Here is a 16,387-nt window from a genome sequence, read left to right on the forward strand (position 1 = left end):
ATTCTGGGCATCCAGCTGGTCCAGAATGGGTACATTTTTATACTGTTAACCTCTTATGAATGGTCAGACCCAAACTTGTCTACTGAGAGTGATCTCTGGTCCTTGCTAGCTGAACACAGTGCACAGGAATTCAAAAGGTGTTGGCTGACCAGAACCAGAGTCATGGTAGAGTCCCTTCTGTGTCATTGAGCAAGCACTTTGATACACTTGTATTTAATGATGAAACAAAATTATCATGCCTAAGTTACCACTAGTGAACATTTTGAACCTCTCACTACAAAGAAGACATTGAGGTGCTGGAGCATCTCCAGAGAAGGGCAATGGAGCTGGTGAAGGATGGAGCACAAGTCTGATGAGGAGCAGCTGAGGTAGCTGGGGGGTATTTAGCCTGGAGAAAAGGGGGTTTAGGGGGACCTTATGACTCTCTAAAACAGCCTGAAAGGAGGCTGTGGAGACGTGTGTCAATCTCTTCTCCCAGGTAACAAGTGACAGGCCCAGAGGAAAAGTCCTCTTGTGCTAGGAGAGGTTTAGACTGGGTATTAGGAAAAGTTTCTTCACTGGAAGGGTTGTCAAGCACTGGAACATGCTTCCCAGGGAAGTGGTGGAATCACCTTGCCTGGAAGTATTCAAAAGGCATGTGGATGTGACAGCTGGGGACATTGTTTAGTGTTGAATATGGTGGTGCTGGGTTAGTGGTTTGACTTCATGCCCTTAGAGGTCTTTTCTAACTTTAACAATTCTTTGATTCTGTAACCTAAAAAGACTTGTAAGTGTTGTAAGAGTAGGGGTCTGTATCCCTGCTGCTAGTGTGGTCACTCACTTAGGCAAAATTTTGCCATTGGATCCACTGTAATTTTCTATTCGTATTGCAGAAGTGCTGAGGGAATGGAGAATTGTGACACCTCTTTTTTATTAGAGAGAAAAAGCAATGGTGTGTGCTTTATCACATCCCTGATCCTCCCAGAGCTGGCTACCACAAAACTAGAAAATCTGAGTTCACACATGCTCAGTAGAGATCTGTTTAGAGTGCAGTAGCAAAATTGTCTGCACCAAGTGTATTCCTTCCCTTTCCAACCCCCTCCTACTGCTACCAACCAGGCTGCACATATGGCATCCCTAGAAAGCAATTGAACGTGCTACAATGCTGGAGTTGCCAGGGTTGAGTGGCAATTTCTGTGCAATTGTTCTGCTCAGCATTGGGCCAGTGGAAAAAAAATAGCCTGTGATGAGGGAATTAAAGGCTATTACAGAGCACATATGCATACAGGGTTTAATGCAGAATCACACAAGCAATCTCAATTCTCTTCTTTGCTCACTTTTGAGTGCTTGACTTGTCGAACTTTGAGTTTTTTTAGGAAATTCTTTTTTTAGGTATAATTAAAGATGCCTGTAGGTCTTTTTAGGAGAACGCTGTGGGTTGCATTTGCTAGCGCTTGCCTTAATCTATGTGCTGAATTTAGTTCTAAGTCTAAGGGAACAAATCATCAGGTTATGTTAAGTTTTGTTATTGAGAGAGCTTTTCACACGGATCTGAACCATTCACTTAGATTTATAGCATCTGAAAGTATTGTGCTGGATTTTGCTCATGGTCTCTGGACAGAAAAAAATTCTTGTGTTGTTAATTGTGCTGCGTCACCCGCTTTATCAGCTTTCTCAGACTGTATTCATTTGCCAAGATTTTGTACAGGAAAAAAAAAAGGATTTTTTTCCCCCTCTCCAATTGTTGGAACAATCTGTTTTTCTAGTATATGTAAAGAAAAAATAGAAAATAAATTTAAACATCCTAAGCCTAGTTTAAACATATCTGTGCTTTTGCCATCCAAAGCAACTAAAACAATTGAGATGCTCCTGAACACATATGTAGATTAAATTTTTTCATGTCTCTTCAAATAGTCACAAAGCTGATAGGATTCTGCTTTAGAGCTCAGTTTTGACAATGCTGATGAGCACTCTGGCCCAGATCTACAAAATGTGTAAATTTGTACTGAATTTGAAGTACCTCCATTATGCTTTTGAAGTCACTAAATTTGCTCATGCTAAGTAAAGCTCAAGTTAAACCTGTACTTTGGACATCCAGGGATTCTGAGAATGTAATTTTGTTAATTTTTCTTGCATCAACTAGCACAACCCAACTGGGGCTCCAGTGCTATGAGAATGTGCAAAGATGACTAATAACACTAATGCAGTTTTCAGGATTTTCAGTATTTTTTTTTAGGATTAAAACACAAGCAGTGTTCTCAAAGACATTTACTTGCCTTACTATAATAAAATCATGTTTGTGTTCAGAAGGATAGATGAGCAGGCAGCCGTCCGAGAGATCAGCTCACACATCAGATTTTACTGCATATTTAGATCTGAATGCTTTAATTGGAATATTTTTTTAAACTCCGATCCCACCTCTGTTGTGCTGGGGTGTTATGAGAAGACAGATATTCATGACTTTTGCACAGCAAACTATGTTTCTTAGACTTTAGGCAAACTATTATATTAATTTTGGAAGGCAGGTTTTCTGACCGTTATCAGATTAAGATAAGGAGGAAGGAAGCATGTGAGAGCTGGTTGATTTGCCTATATAAATTACACCCTTTTTAATTAGCACCTCACAGTTTATATGTGTGTAATGAAAGGGCATTTGTAAAATATACTGTCCACACAAGGCTAGCCCAGAATTTTAGTAAACGTGAAGCAGGATAGAAGGCCCTCTGGTAGAGCTGCCTGTCCTTATTTCTCTAATTGAAGTGAGTACCTCAATGGGAAAACCATTATTTCTAATATTATATGCACAAATTAAAGTTTCATTTAGAGGTATAGTGGGACCATCTTATAATTGACTTTGATCTTGAAGAAATATCTCAGTAATATTTATGGTAATGCAGTCTCTGCCAGAAAGGGTTTCTAGAAGGGAAAATATTATTTTACTGAGAAAGGCCTGAGCATGTGTAACACCAAATTTACTAGAGCTGTGAGGTCTAAAATAAGTTTCTTTGGTGCAGTAAGCTACCTAATAACAGCCAAGTGTTGCTGAGGTCCATCTTTCGGCTTCCTATTCTATTTCAAATTGGTGTAGATGGCGAAGGAAACTACCGATGGTATTTAAGCAGACAGCTCCTTGGATAAGCCCTACCATGTTTATGTCTATTTTTTTTCTATAGGTTGACACTTTAAAAAATCCCCTTTAAAATAAACATAAAAATATTTAAATATCCCCATTTAAAATTGCATTTTCCCTTTCCCAGAAGAAATTACAAGCTACTGTAGCACTGGAGGGGCTGGTGATCATCTATTAGCTGTTTGAATGGACAGGCAATCAGTTCAAAGTCTTTGATCCCCAGGGGTAATTAGGAAGACTGAATAGAAAGTGCTGACTCTTTGCATTGAACAAACATTGAGCTTAACTGCTTTATTTTATAGTATCTTTCTAGTCACTTCCTTGAAAGTTTCAAAGAAATGTGATGCTTCAGCTGGAAGCCTTTTTTCTTCCCTATTAAGAGCAATTGGGAACCAAATTAAAATATGAAGTGTTCTCCTAAGAAGAAGCTAATACTGTTTGGTAGACCATCTGCTTCTATCTTGGAAATCATTGATACAGCTCTTCAGTCAGGAGGGGTCAAAGAATAACTAGTTAGTGTTAAATCAAAGCAAGTAACTGTGTTTGTAGCCAGGACTTCGGGTGATTAGCACAGTGCTGTGTTTTCCCAAGGGGCAGTTCCCTCTCTGCTAGCAAAATTTTAAGAGCTGGGAATCTCTCCATCATTGGTATTCCTCCTTTGCACACGGTGATTTTGATTGATGGAAGGAGGAGACATGAATTATCTCTGAAAGAGTTGCATCTGGTACTTGCTTGAGCTCGGAAGGTGGAGGAAGAGTCGGGCAGCAGGCATGATCCCAGGTACATGGGTGTATCCTGTAGCATTTGTCTGTACTGAGCTGGCTGTGAAAGCACCTGCCTCTTACTTTAGGACATTTGAGGTCCTAAAAAAATGCACAAACAAACACAACACAGCTTTTGCTCTGTTTTATCATCAAAGTCCTTCCTCCTAACCCCTTCACCCAAGATGGGTGGATATAAATTGTCCAGTTTTCAGGATGAAGCAATTGCAGCCCAGCCCAGCAAAGTGTCTTCAAATCCGGTCTGTGAAGGAGGCTTGTAAACCTTTTTTCTCATTGAAGGTGGATCACTGAGCAGTCAGGAAGGGAGGCAGATGGGGAATTTACAATAGTGAACATTACCGTAAGTATCCCTCCTGGTGGCTTTTTTATTCTTCTTAACTATTGTTCTTGTATCAAATAAATCAACAGGCCAGGAAGCAGAGCCAGAGGATGTCCCAGCCACAGGCTGAGTGTCATCACTTAAACAACATGCAGTCCAGCCGCTTTTTGGGCTCCGTTTCTCTGTGACCTGTTAATTTTACATTTCTAACTGTACAGCAGGCCTAATCCATCTGGGCTGTGGAGAGCACTGTGTGCAGGATTCTCTGTTCCCACATGGCTGCAGTCCCATCCTGGTGTGCAAGCTCACATTCCTTTGAGTAGAGGATGATTTCTGAAGTTAGGTTTTCTATTCCTTGAGTGAGAGTTTTAAGCCACGGAAGGAAAGCATTTATTTATAGGAAATAATTTCAGACACTAGAAACAACACAGAGCACTGTACAGAGTTTTTGTTTGTAAAGTAACTGCCAAAGTCCATGCAAGAACTGGCCTTGCAGGAATCCCTCTCTCCTTACCCCACTGTGCCTGGCTGAGTGCCCCGGGTATGTACGTATAAATGATGTGAATTCATGATACTACGAACCACTGAGATCCCTGGATCTCAGTTCCAGATCTGTGAACCCGTTAGGTATTTGAGTATTAAATCACTGCAGCACTCAAAGCGTCCCATGCTTGCTGCTTTTGCCCTCTTCCCAAACCAATAGGGCCATAGAGCCCTTCAATCCTCAACTCTCATTGTGTTGGCATGTTCTACCATGCTGGGACACGGAAGTCTTGTCCAGCACGTGGAACAGCAGTGTAAGAGAAAAACAGTTTATTTTTTTTAATGTTCGTTTTATTGTTTCCATTCTCTTTAGTCTTGCGTGCCTCTTCTGTGATTTGTTGAAAATTGACAAACCAGTGATTCTTTCATGCTGAAAGGCTCCTTTTCATAACATTGAATGTTGCAAAAATATGATTATTTCTGCAACAGTCAATTCTACCACTTCTACAGAAATCATATGATTTTAGTGTACAGAGAGACAGTTATCCAGATAATTATAGTCGAGTTTCTTCCAGAGACAGGAGTGAAAGCAATACATTTACTTGAGTCAAAATTAGCCCTGAGTAATTCAGTGGTGGAATTCAGCTTTTTTTCAATTAGGAGAAAAAGCAAAGCTCAGGTATCATTTTAGAGGCATCATTTTAGAGAGTGTGTTATTTGAAGTCTGACTGCCAAACATGAAGGTTAAAGAGGAATATATAACCACCGTGTATCTTATACTTGTTTCCACACAAAGAAGGGAGAGCAAAGAAACAAGCTGTATAAATGTCTTCTCCATCACTGAGCTCCAGCTGTTTTTCCTATTCCAAATCTGTTTTACTCTTTTGTTTAGATTTCCTTTGCTCTTTCCGAACTGTCTCTCATTCTGTATTTCTTACCATCCTCCCCTTTCTTTCTTGTTTTTACTCTTCATTATGGTATCAGTTTCTCTCAGCTGTTCCTTCTCACACTTTTCCCATTTTTTCCTTTCCCCCATGCTGCACTCAGGGGCTTTGGAAAGCCATTCTCCGTCCTAGGAGTGGTGTTTTGTCTTGTGTTGGCTTTGGCTTTGTTATCACCAGTGCAGTGAGGTGCTTATAGAAACCAGTAGAGTAGTGGAGCCAAGCTTTTCCAGACAGAGCCCAGTACCAGTACAGCTGAGCTGCGGAGGGTGGAGGGGCTGTGCAGAGAAGCTTGGCTTTTCCAAAACGTGTTTGCTCCCCCATGTTATTTAAGCAAATATTCTGACATCCTTACACAAATGTGGATTCAAAACCTGGAGTATTCTTAGTGCAAAGAAACTGGATAAGTTTTTCAAATGAGAAGCCCAGAAGACTTTCTGTCTTGCCTCCATGCCCTTTATCCTCTGTGCTTGCTGTAAATCCAGACTCACAGTAGTGATCATTAACTTGTTTCATTGAGCTTCCATTCTGAAAAACTCCTTATTCTTTTTTCAGGGCAAGATAGTTGTTAGCTGGGAAACAGTCATTATTTTATTCATTCCTTAGATTATGTAGGAGCTCTGCTGGAGTGAGGAATTGGCAGGCCAGCAGTGGTACCTGCAGGACTTAGCTCTGAGAGGACAGAGGAGAAGGCAGCAGAGCCTGTGAGCCGCTGTGAGAATGCTTTTAACAAACACTGTTGAAGCAGCTGGTGGCTTCAGCTGTAACCTTAATTTCAAGCATCGTAATTGATTGGTTTGGTTATTTATTACACTTAGCTTGCAGCTTTGGGCAAAGCAACAAGCTAATAAAGGGCCAGGAGTTTGTTTTTCAATTTTTTTGCTGACTGGTGTGGTTTCTGGGGGTCTCATATGCTTCAGTAAGCATGCCTTGTCTTTTCTTCTGCCTGTGATCTATCACAATCATCTACCTCTCTCTGCTAGCCCCTTCACTCCATCAGCCTCTCCCAAGAGATGTCCATTTTGTTGACCATGTGAATTATTATCTTTGTTTGTCCTTTTTCATCCTAAATGCTGTACCACTTCCTTTGTTCTCTGATCTGCTGAGTAAGTTGTTTTGACTTTAGTGTTTTGCTGTCTCATAAGCAAGTGGCAATAATACAAAGATACCCAAAAGCCTGGGTTTTTTCAAAACATACTTGGAAAGAATGTTCCTCTTTATCTGGCTTAATAGCATCAGCTTATGCTGATGATGGCCTCCACAAGTAGCTATGGAGTAGGAATAATGCAATATAGAAAGACATAATGTGTTAAAAGGAAAATATTCATGATCCTGAATATTTGGTTCCACCAATATGAACTTTGATTTATTTGGATGGTTAAATAGGTCAGCTGATGCTAAACTGTTTGCAAATTTTCTTTGTTAAAGTGAATCTGGGTCCAGCAAATTAACAACCATATCACATTGTCGTGGTTGAAATGCTGAACTCAGTGAAGTAATCAAACTCTGAAGGGACTGGAATTTGGCGTCCTTGTTTTCCACCAAGAAGGCAGCCAGAGGTGACATAGGACTGAGGATAAGGTGGTTTATTCTGCAACAGAAAATTCTGATACCTGTTCAGCACATTTCAGGGCACTTTTTGCTTGCAATTAGCTACGGTGGAAAGGTTGTGCAAGTCAAAGCTTTAATGTCAAAACATAAGCATAATGGACCAGAGGCCCCAGATGCCTTTATATCATCTAAGTTGTTGGTGCTGAAACACCCCAGAGAGGATGCAGGGTTTACCGTAAGTATTGTTTCCATTCCAAGAGAAGGCAGACAAAAGAGTTATATTCTCCATGGGAAATAAAGCCAAAGCTTCCATAAAGAGCCTGTCATGGGGCTTCCTAGGCAGTGAAAGCTACATGATATTTTACAAAAGGGTACACTTTAATGATTGTTAATTGCAGAGTGCCCTTTTAATACATGGGAAGTCTTCAATATCTGAATATCTGCTTGAGCATCATGTTGGGGAGGGAGAGGAAGAAGGACATGAGGTCTTTTACAAGGGCATTTACTCCCTGTCAGCCACATCTTATGTCTAGCTGAGCAGAGGGAGGAAAAAAAAGCCAGAGAAAATGTCCACAGTGGGTTCCATTGACCTGGAGACTGAGACCATCAGGAATCTCGAACTATTTTTACAGCTTCACTTTGCTTTTAGGAACATTAACACTTTGAAGTATATGACTGTGCCTCTAATCCATGATTCTAGGGCTTTTACCTGATTATGGTCCATTCTTTTTTTTTCCACAAGAAAGAACTGTGCATCAATTTAGCACAGAACAAGGTTGTTTTGTGTCTCTCCTAAAACCTTTAAACAACTGTGTGCATCAACAGTTTTACACATCCCATTGAGATGTAAAGACACAAAACATCCAGTGGTGTTACTACTTATCACAAATATGGCATTGAGATGGAGCAAGAGAAGAAATTAATCTTCGCCAGCTTGCCAATCAGACACTACTGATATTTGGAAGATAGTAATGAAATCACTTAATCAGGTGATTTGATGATAACATACCTGCTACCCGTGTGTGTTACCAAAGTAAGTCAGACTCTTTTTTCTTGTTTCAGGTTGGCTTTTGTGGTTATTGCCTACATGTAGCAGAAATTGCGTGATGTCTTTCTACCTTATAGGTGGGAATATTTATGGGCTTTTATTTTGTGCTTAGAAACAGCAAATCAGAAATCCTGAATAGAGCACTAGCTCTGAGCTTTTGCACTCCATGTTCTGCATTTTTATTAAACCACTTGGTAATCAAGATTCTATTCAAAAAATTCTCTGTTTCTCAGATTTCTGCACTTTTGTGTGCATGGTGGTCATAGAAATCTTTCTCGTGGATCATCATTGGAGACCTTCTTACAACCTTTCAGTACTTAAAAGGGAAAGATGTAGAGAGGCTTTTTACTGACATCTGTAGTGACAGGACAAGGGGCATTAGTTTTAAATTAAAAGAGAATAGATTTAGATTAGATATAAGGAATTTTTTATTATAAGGGTGGTGAAACACTGGAACAAGTTGCCCAGAGAAGCTGTGGCTGCCCTGTCCCTGGAAGTGTTAAAGGCCACGTTGGATGGGGCTTTGAGCAATCTGGTCTAGTGGAAGGTGTCCCTGTTGTGGCAGAGGGGGTTGGAACTAGATCTAGGTCCCTTCTAAGCCAAACCATTCTGTGATTCTTTGATTCTGTGATCTATATGATGATGGGAACAATGTATGCAAGAAGCTTTTGCTTTAGACAAAATCTAAGACAAAAGGTAACATTAATATGAGCCTTTTGACTCTGTGTGACAATACAGTATCTGTGTTACAGATAAATCTGTCGTATTTTCTAAATTGGGACACTGTAAGACACTTTTCAAACATTTAGGATTGAATGATGACATGGAATGGTCGATTCACTTGCTCAATTGGATGGATAACATGCAGAAAAGCTGTAGCACTTCCAGGCTACCAGTTCTGTCGTTACACTGAAGCAAGATGTTCCCTTCTAACACATTTCCTCTCATGAATTTTAAATGCATTTTAATGCCTGGAAGAAATGTTCATAGTTTTTTCTCTGCACCCAAAACAATGTTGAGTTTTTCACCTTCATTTGCTTGCAGTAAGTAATGATCTACAACAACAAATTCCTCCTAAGGAGAGGAGAAGCAACAACGTCCTTTTGGGGAAACAGTGGCCTTGCAATGTGTTCCTAAAAGTCTGTGTGGCACTTGGACTGTGACGTCCAAAGGACAGGGCAAGTCAAATGGTGTTGTGAAAAAAGCAAACATCTGGTTCAGTTCCTGCCCGAACCAGTGATGCCCGGTATAAGCTCATGCAGGTCATAGTAACATGAAGACATCTGATAGATGGAGCTGGATTAAGCACTTAGAGCCAGCAGAAGCATCTGGCCTGCTTGATATCTGGGATTGCCTGAGTTTAGAGGAGTGAACAGTACAGTTTTTGTTCTGCTTGGAACTACAACCATCCATATGGTTAAACATGGGAACTTGCATGCTTATAGCATCTAAGCCCCTGAGCTCTCTAACAGCTCTGCAGCACCTGAGTTACACTCTGGTCCTTGGAGAGGTCCAGCCTGGACGGAGTTCTCAGGCAGCAGCCAGTACTGAGCTTAGAACAAAAACTGCTGACAGAAAGGTGCATGAAATGCCTGCTGGAGCTTCTGAACCTGTGAACATAAAGTAAGTGAATTAACACACAATTTTATTTTAATGCCTAAACAAGTTAACTAAGTTAGTCCTTTAATCTGCTGTAGTTCTTCTTTTCCTTTCTGTGTAGTTGAAAAAAGCAGATTCCTACCTGATGAGGTTTTATGAGGTTAATAGCTATGAAGTGCCCAGGCACTCCGATGATGAAAAAATTATGCAAGCATAGGAATGCCAAATGCCTGATGCAAATTCCCTGCTCCTGGTCTGATATCCTCTCTTCCCTTGCACAGTTTCTCTGCCAAGTAAATACACTCCTTTCAGATGAAAGTACTCGTACCTCTGTCTAAAGTGTCCTGGTTGAATTACCAGTTGTGTTGCTAGCATTCCTTCTTAGTATATATATACCTGATAACAATGAGTTTTGAAGAGGTCCTCAGGAGACCTTCCTTGCTGTTTGAGAGTTTTAGGAGAGTATTTCCTTTCTTAATGGTTAAGACTGTTATCAAACCCAGTCCCCACTTACATGGTGAAAGGAGAGTTTTAGTTGTGCAAAGACAACCTTAGTTATGTTGGTAAACGATAGGTGACCTAATTGGGACTGAAGTGGAAAAAATCACATATTTTGCTAAATTGCCTAAGCACGCTGTTTTGGAAGAACTGCTCGGATTACTTTTCAGTCCTCTTGAAAAGATTGTCCTGATGCACAGATTTAAATAAACTAACCACTTGTCCCTAACAGTGGTTGCCGAGCTCAGGTATATTTTCGTGAATTAAAAGAGAACCATAAGCCATGGAAATGCTCTGTTTCTTTACTGGTTTTGTTTATGTTAAATGCCTGTGATGTTAGTGTCACTGTAAAGTTTCCTGGAGAAGTAGCGTAAAATATCAAGGCTTTCCCTTAAAAAAGAAATGTCATTCCAAATGTAGCAAATATTGGATCATTTATCTGTGTAGAGCCTGAAGCTAAGCTGGATACTGATTGAGTGTGAAATGTTTATGTTGGGGATGGAAGAACTGATATGGGAAGCCACATCCTTTGCTTTATATTTGCAAGGGGCAAATATTAGTTGCATAGGCATATGATTTCCATACTCCTGATACACGTGTTTGCTTTTTAAGTAGTCTGTCTTCTTCCTTAACTTCACTTGTCTTTATGGAATGCCTTGAAATAGATTCACGTGTGCACTGGATGACTTTGCATGGCCCAGAAGCCTACAGAGAGCTTTGCCCTGATATCACACAAATCTAAATGGTGATGCTTGTTTTCAGATCTCAAGGATTGATCTTTGATCTGAACAGAGGAAGCTGAGTTGTACCAAGGAATGTTCAGACATAGTCACTCGCATTTGTGATGCAGAGCACAAAGGCATGTGTGCAAGATGGATCTTAAATTACCTTAGTTTTTACTTGGTCTTAACAGGAAAAACTGTCAGAGATGTCTGTAAGAACTTCTGTGTCTAATTGATGGGTAAAAAAAAAAGAACCTAAATGATACACTGTGAATATAGCAAAACAAATCATAGTGCAGTTTCCTGGTATTTATTGGTAAGTTGAGAAATAATACTCCTTGTGTTTCTCTGTTTACCACATTGCCACCCCAGCCTTGGGAGCTTTCTGAAACACTGTGCCTGGTTATGCTCTCATGCAGACCATGAGTCAGGAGTGGATATGCTGGAAGAACCAGGGTGGATTGCTACAGGTGATCTAAAATGAGTTTAAGGGGGTGGAAAGACCTAGGGAGCTTGTATGGTAGAAGCAGCAGGGGCTGTCCAATTACATTAATCCCATTCTTGTCCTAAAGCAATGACCACTAATAAGACAGTGGAGTGAGAATTTAGAATGTGCCCCTGTAGTTCTGAAACTCTCCCAAACAGAAAAAGATGACTTTTCTCATTGCTCACCACAGCCATGCACCTGTTTGGCCTAAACTGGCACCTGCAGCCGATGGAAGGGCAGATGTATGAAATCACGGAAGACACAGCCAGCAGTTGGCCAGTGCCAACGGACGTCTCCTTATATCCTTCGGGGGGCACAGGGTTAGAGTTACCTGACAGGAAAGGCAAAGGAACCAGTGAAGGTATGGTTGGTGTGTGTTCATGTTGTGAGTCTTCTGTCTGCCTCTAAACTCCAGCCATCCAATCTCATGTTCCATTACCCTCAATGCTGCCATCAGCAGGTGCTTTTCCAGTCTTACATGTCTAGAACTAGTAATCGTTGGTCTTGTTTCCACGTTTCTAAGTTTTGTACCCTTCTGATGTCCACTAATGCAATAAAACTGTGTGAAACCCTCCCCACACATTCAAGGCATTGTCAAGGTGAAGCCATCTGTACCTTATCTCACAGGATACAGAAGGCCATCATGAAAACCCTGCCTCGAGGGGCTGTTTTCATGGGAAAACATTGTCTCTTGAAAATTAAATGATTCCTGGAGTAGTGGATTAAGCTTTCTCTGCAGCAGTACAAAAACATTTCAGTTTGCCTATTTGCTGCCACTGAGTAGCAAATGTTTTGAGGACCAAAATATTTATTGAGAACTTCTACACTGTGAGTTTTGGCACTCCAGAGGTGGACATCTCTTTGCAAAAGTAGCCAAATAAAAGGCCTAGTTTCCACAACGAATTACGATGTTGACATAAATTAGCAGCAGCTGGTGGGTCCTAAATTCAGCAGCACCTCATCCAGCAGCTTTACATCTTAGTGTGCTTTTTTTAGAGGCAGCAGTGCCAAAAGTACCTGTAAGCTCTGCAAAGTTTTATCCCTCCCTAGACTTTGCCAGAGAAATGAGAAATTCTAATTTTCTGAAAGCCTTTTTGTTTGTGTATCAAGCTCCTCTATTCAAAGTTAATGGATTTCAGTAAAAGTGAAGTCATTGGCTGGTTTTTTTTAGTTATTTTGGTGGAAGAAGTTTTGAGGACACATAAGACGTATGCTACTGTTCTGGCAACTCAAAAGTTTCCAGAGCGTTCCCTAGGCTTTGGCTGAGAGCCTGTGTTTACATCTAAAATTTGAATTAATTGTAGTATTTTTTTCTGTAAGTACTTATCTGTATTTATTAGTTCAAATAAAGGCCAGAATTATGTGTATTCCTTAAAACAGTGTATTTACTGGTAACTGATGGCTGCCATCAAGTTGCTAAAAGGAAAAATCAGCTAAGCAGGTTATTCTCAGCAAACCTTACTAGACAGTGCAGCAAGCTGCAGACAGCCCTGCTGTTGTATTCAAAAATACTTCATGACAGATCTTTTTTTTTTCCCCTCTAACTTGCCATATGTTTCATTTTGAATCATCTAGCTTTGATCTGTCCATTTCCTTTTAAAAGTCAAAACGAAAATAAATGGATGTATCCAAAAGTGCCATCCAAGTGAAAGACCTCCACTTGATTTTATTTTCAGGCAGGTTTGCAGTAACATGAGTAGAAGTTTTGGTTGCTGCTCTGTTGAAAGAGAATACTGGGAAATAGCCTAGTTACGTCAATAGAAAAGCCCTCAAATTAGTACTTCATACAGATATTAGGAAATCTGTAGGCTTGAGGAAAATATCTTGTGTTGACTAGAAAACACATCAGGACAACATCTTTGTTGCAGCAGTGACGCTGTCCAGCCTTAAAATGCAGCTCTCTCCTCATTAGGTGGCTATGTAACTAATTCTGGACTAGCAGTGTTGCATGGCTTCTATTCTAAACCATAATGTATGTGATTGAAATTTATTTTTAAAAAAATTGAAATGTATTTGAAAGTCTTCTGGATCAGAATGAAATAGGCTGCAATGTGTTAGAGCATCCTTAGAGCTGATCTGAATGAATCATTACCAATGTCTTGCCAATTCTCAGTAACAGTCATTCTTTCTCATCTGTGTCTGTGCTCTAGCACAGCATTTACCTGTGTTTAAGCTCAACCCTGTTTACCAAAGCACTTAACCACATGCTTACATTTAAGCATGTAACTAACTGTGATTGAAGTCAGAGAAATGTGTGTTCTTAAGTGTTTTGATGGGTCAGGGTACCTTCCTGTCAAAAATACAGATTCAGCAAGGTCTGAAATGAAATAGTTCATTTTGATATCCAAAGAAATTAGGAACAGTTGCTACGGCAACTAAAAAGTTCAAGGTAATGTGTAGAAAAAGCGAAGTAATTGACAGCTCAATTAAGAATTCAGACCTGAAGTTAATTTTAAGGAGTCAGATATTCTGATTAAAAGCCGATTTCTGATTAGAAGCCGAAATGGCTTTTTTATTGTACTTTATGAAGTATCCAGTCCACAGAGCCTGATCTTACTGTAGGCTAAAACTGATGAAATAGGGATGGATTTTAGGGACTGAGTTCAGACTGGTGAAGAAAGCCACTCTTTTGACATCAACTGGTGGCAACACGATACAACAGGATATCAGCTTCTCAGGCATACAACTGTCCACCAAGAGGAGACATAAACTTTGTAACTGTGTGTACAAAAAATTATTTCTGTAAGACTGCCTTTTGCAATCACAGAAGCATTTTTATTTACATGAGCAAGCACTGCTCTCTGTACAGAATACATCCTGTGTTCATTTTGTCCAGCCTCTCGCTTGCATAGCAACATCTGTCATATTAAATTCTCACCTTCACTTATTCACTCTGATGTATAGTCTTTATTAATGAACATTCAGGGGGCATATAAAATACTTCAAGTTTTCATCTGAATTTCTGAAAGTCTATAAAACATGTCAGTAGTAATCAGAAAAACTATATACTTCATTTGAGCCAAAACATGTGATGTCTTTAGCTCTTTAATAGAATCCTCTACCTTTTCCTCTTACAATAATGCGATAAGAAACTTTGCATGAAGACATGGGAACTGTTTCCTTTAATCCTGACAGTGTGAAAAGTAATTTTTAGTATGCCAAATAAATACTATCAGTCCAATTGATAAGGTAATTCCCTTCAGAATCAAGCTGATTTTCATTGTGCAATTGTAGTCTATCAGCACAGAATGATTCATAAGGAATGCCCATTTACCTAAGCTGCTTCTGATTATCTCCATTAGTATACACTTCAACTAAAAAAGAGTAAAAGGTCAGCAGATTTCCCCCCATATTTATTGGAAAGTGATGAGCAAAGATAAATGAGGATCTCGTAAAATTAACAGTAGCTTTTTTTTTCTGTGCACATGTATACAGCCTTTGCATATACACCTTTTGTGCTGGTATGCATAAAACTTTTGCCACAAGATAGCAGAGAGTGCTATCTTGAATAGCATAATGAAATATGCCATCAAGTCCTGCTCCAGCAATGTATTTAAGCAGTTGCTGACTTTAAATCAGTGGTTAGTATTATTGGAACCACAAGTTCTGCTAAGTTTTATTAAGTAAACAAAACAAATTAAAACAACACCATCCTTAATAGTTAATATGCATGTAACTTCTATATTGATTTTCAGAGACAGCTAACAATTTACATCTGTTTCTCCTGGAAAGTTTATGTTGAGATGGTATGTGGAGAACTTTAATGAAATATTGCAATTAATATTGTATAACATTAAATGAAATATTGTCATTTGAAACACTAAAATGACATGTTCTATCAATCACCTTTTTCAACATGGCAAGTAAATTCTGAGACTGTTTCATGTGAATTCATGATAGATGGGAAAACCTATTTTTGTTTCCCATTTCTCAAATATAGACTCTGGAAGAAAAAAATTCACAATTTGATTTTCCTGCAAAAGACTGTAACTACCTGGAAATTTCTTTCTCATTTTGTTAGACCTGTTTGATCTGTGAAACACAGAGTAGTGTGCTGTAATGGCATGGAGATGAGAAAACAAATTTATTTGAATTTCCAAAATTCATAATTAGTTCTTGGTGACCTATTGCTCTCCTTACTAAAGCTGAAATCTTTCAGGTGATGCTACTGCATACTTTTCAACTAGAAGTGTCCTTAATAAAGGCTGTTTGCTAAGCAGTTGCCTTCTTCATTGTCCTTATGCCCTGCAGCTAAAGCTGTGGCCACTGGCTATGGCGCAGTCTAAAAAGGCATCGTTCTGGCATTTGATTTTTCATTCTGCCCCGTGTTCCCTGGTCTTCCTTTGGGTCCAGATTTTTCAAAGCAGCCACCTGTTTGGAAAGCTGTGAGTCTATGAATTTCTAACCTGGAATTTCTCAGGTGTGTTTTTTAGGTGTGCCAAGCTCCCTGCTGACTCCCTTGGACATTACAGCACGTACTGATTCCATTTGAATACCTAGGCTCTCCAACCTGGTGGTCAGTTTGAGAAACAGATGCCTTCATTTGTCTTCTGAAAGAAAACGGATAATCATAGCACACTTTGCAGATTATATTGAAACCCAATTAAAACCTTTCATGTAACAGACATTACTCAAGTGCAGGGTACAATTTCCTTTGTTTTTCTCAGTCCTTTTTTTTATTTACCTTTTTATGCACTGTTCAACAAGCTTCAAATACTGTTACCACTGTCAAGAATTAATTTAATAGAGGAACATTTTCCTTTCCCCACTCAGGCATCATTCATGCTGCTGTTCTCCACACCACCATTCCACTCTGTGACACGTCTATCTCACACTTACTGCACTTCT

General features: G+C 39.6%; 1 protein-coding gene across 13 annotated transcripts in view; it reads left to right on the forward strand.

Annotated features, from left to right (window-relative positions):
* Positions 1-16,387, forward strand: part of TENM4 (teneurin transmembrane protein 4) — a 750,083-nt gene that overhangs the window by 552,438 nt on the left and 181,258 nt on the right. For all 13 annotated transcript variants that reach the window (XM_039384005.1, XM_039384003.1, XM_039384001.1 and 10 more), the window contains one exon: positions 11,730-11,900. In XM_039384005.1, coding sequence (XP_039239939.1) covers positions 11,730-11,900 — 171 coding nt within the window. The remainder of the gene's footprint in view (positions 1-11,729; positions 11,901-16,387) is intronic.

The sequence above is a fragment of the Pipra filicauda genome, unplaced genomic scaffold (genome assembly GCF_003945595.2).
Source record: "Pipra filicauda isolate LSUMZ 115617 unplaced genomic scaffold, ASM394559v2 scaffold335_size1511353_pilon, whole genome shotgun sequence".
Classification (NCBI taxonomy): Eukaryota; Metazoa; Chordata; class Aves; order Passeriformes; family Pipridae; genus Pipra; species Pipra filicauda.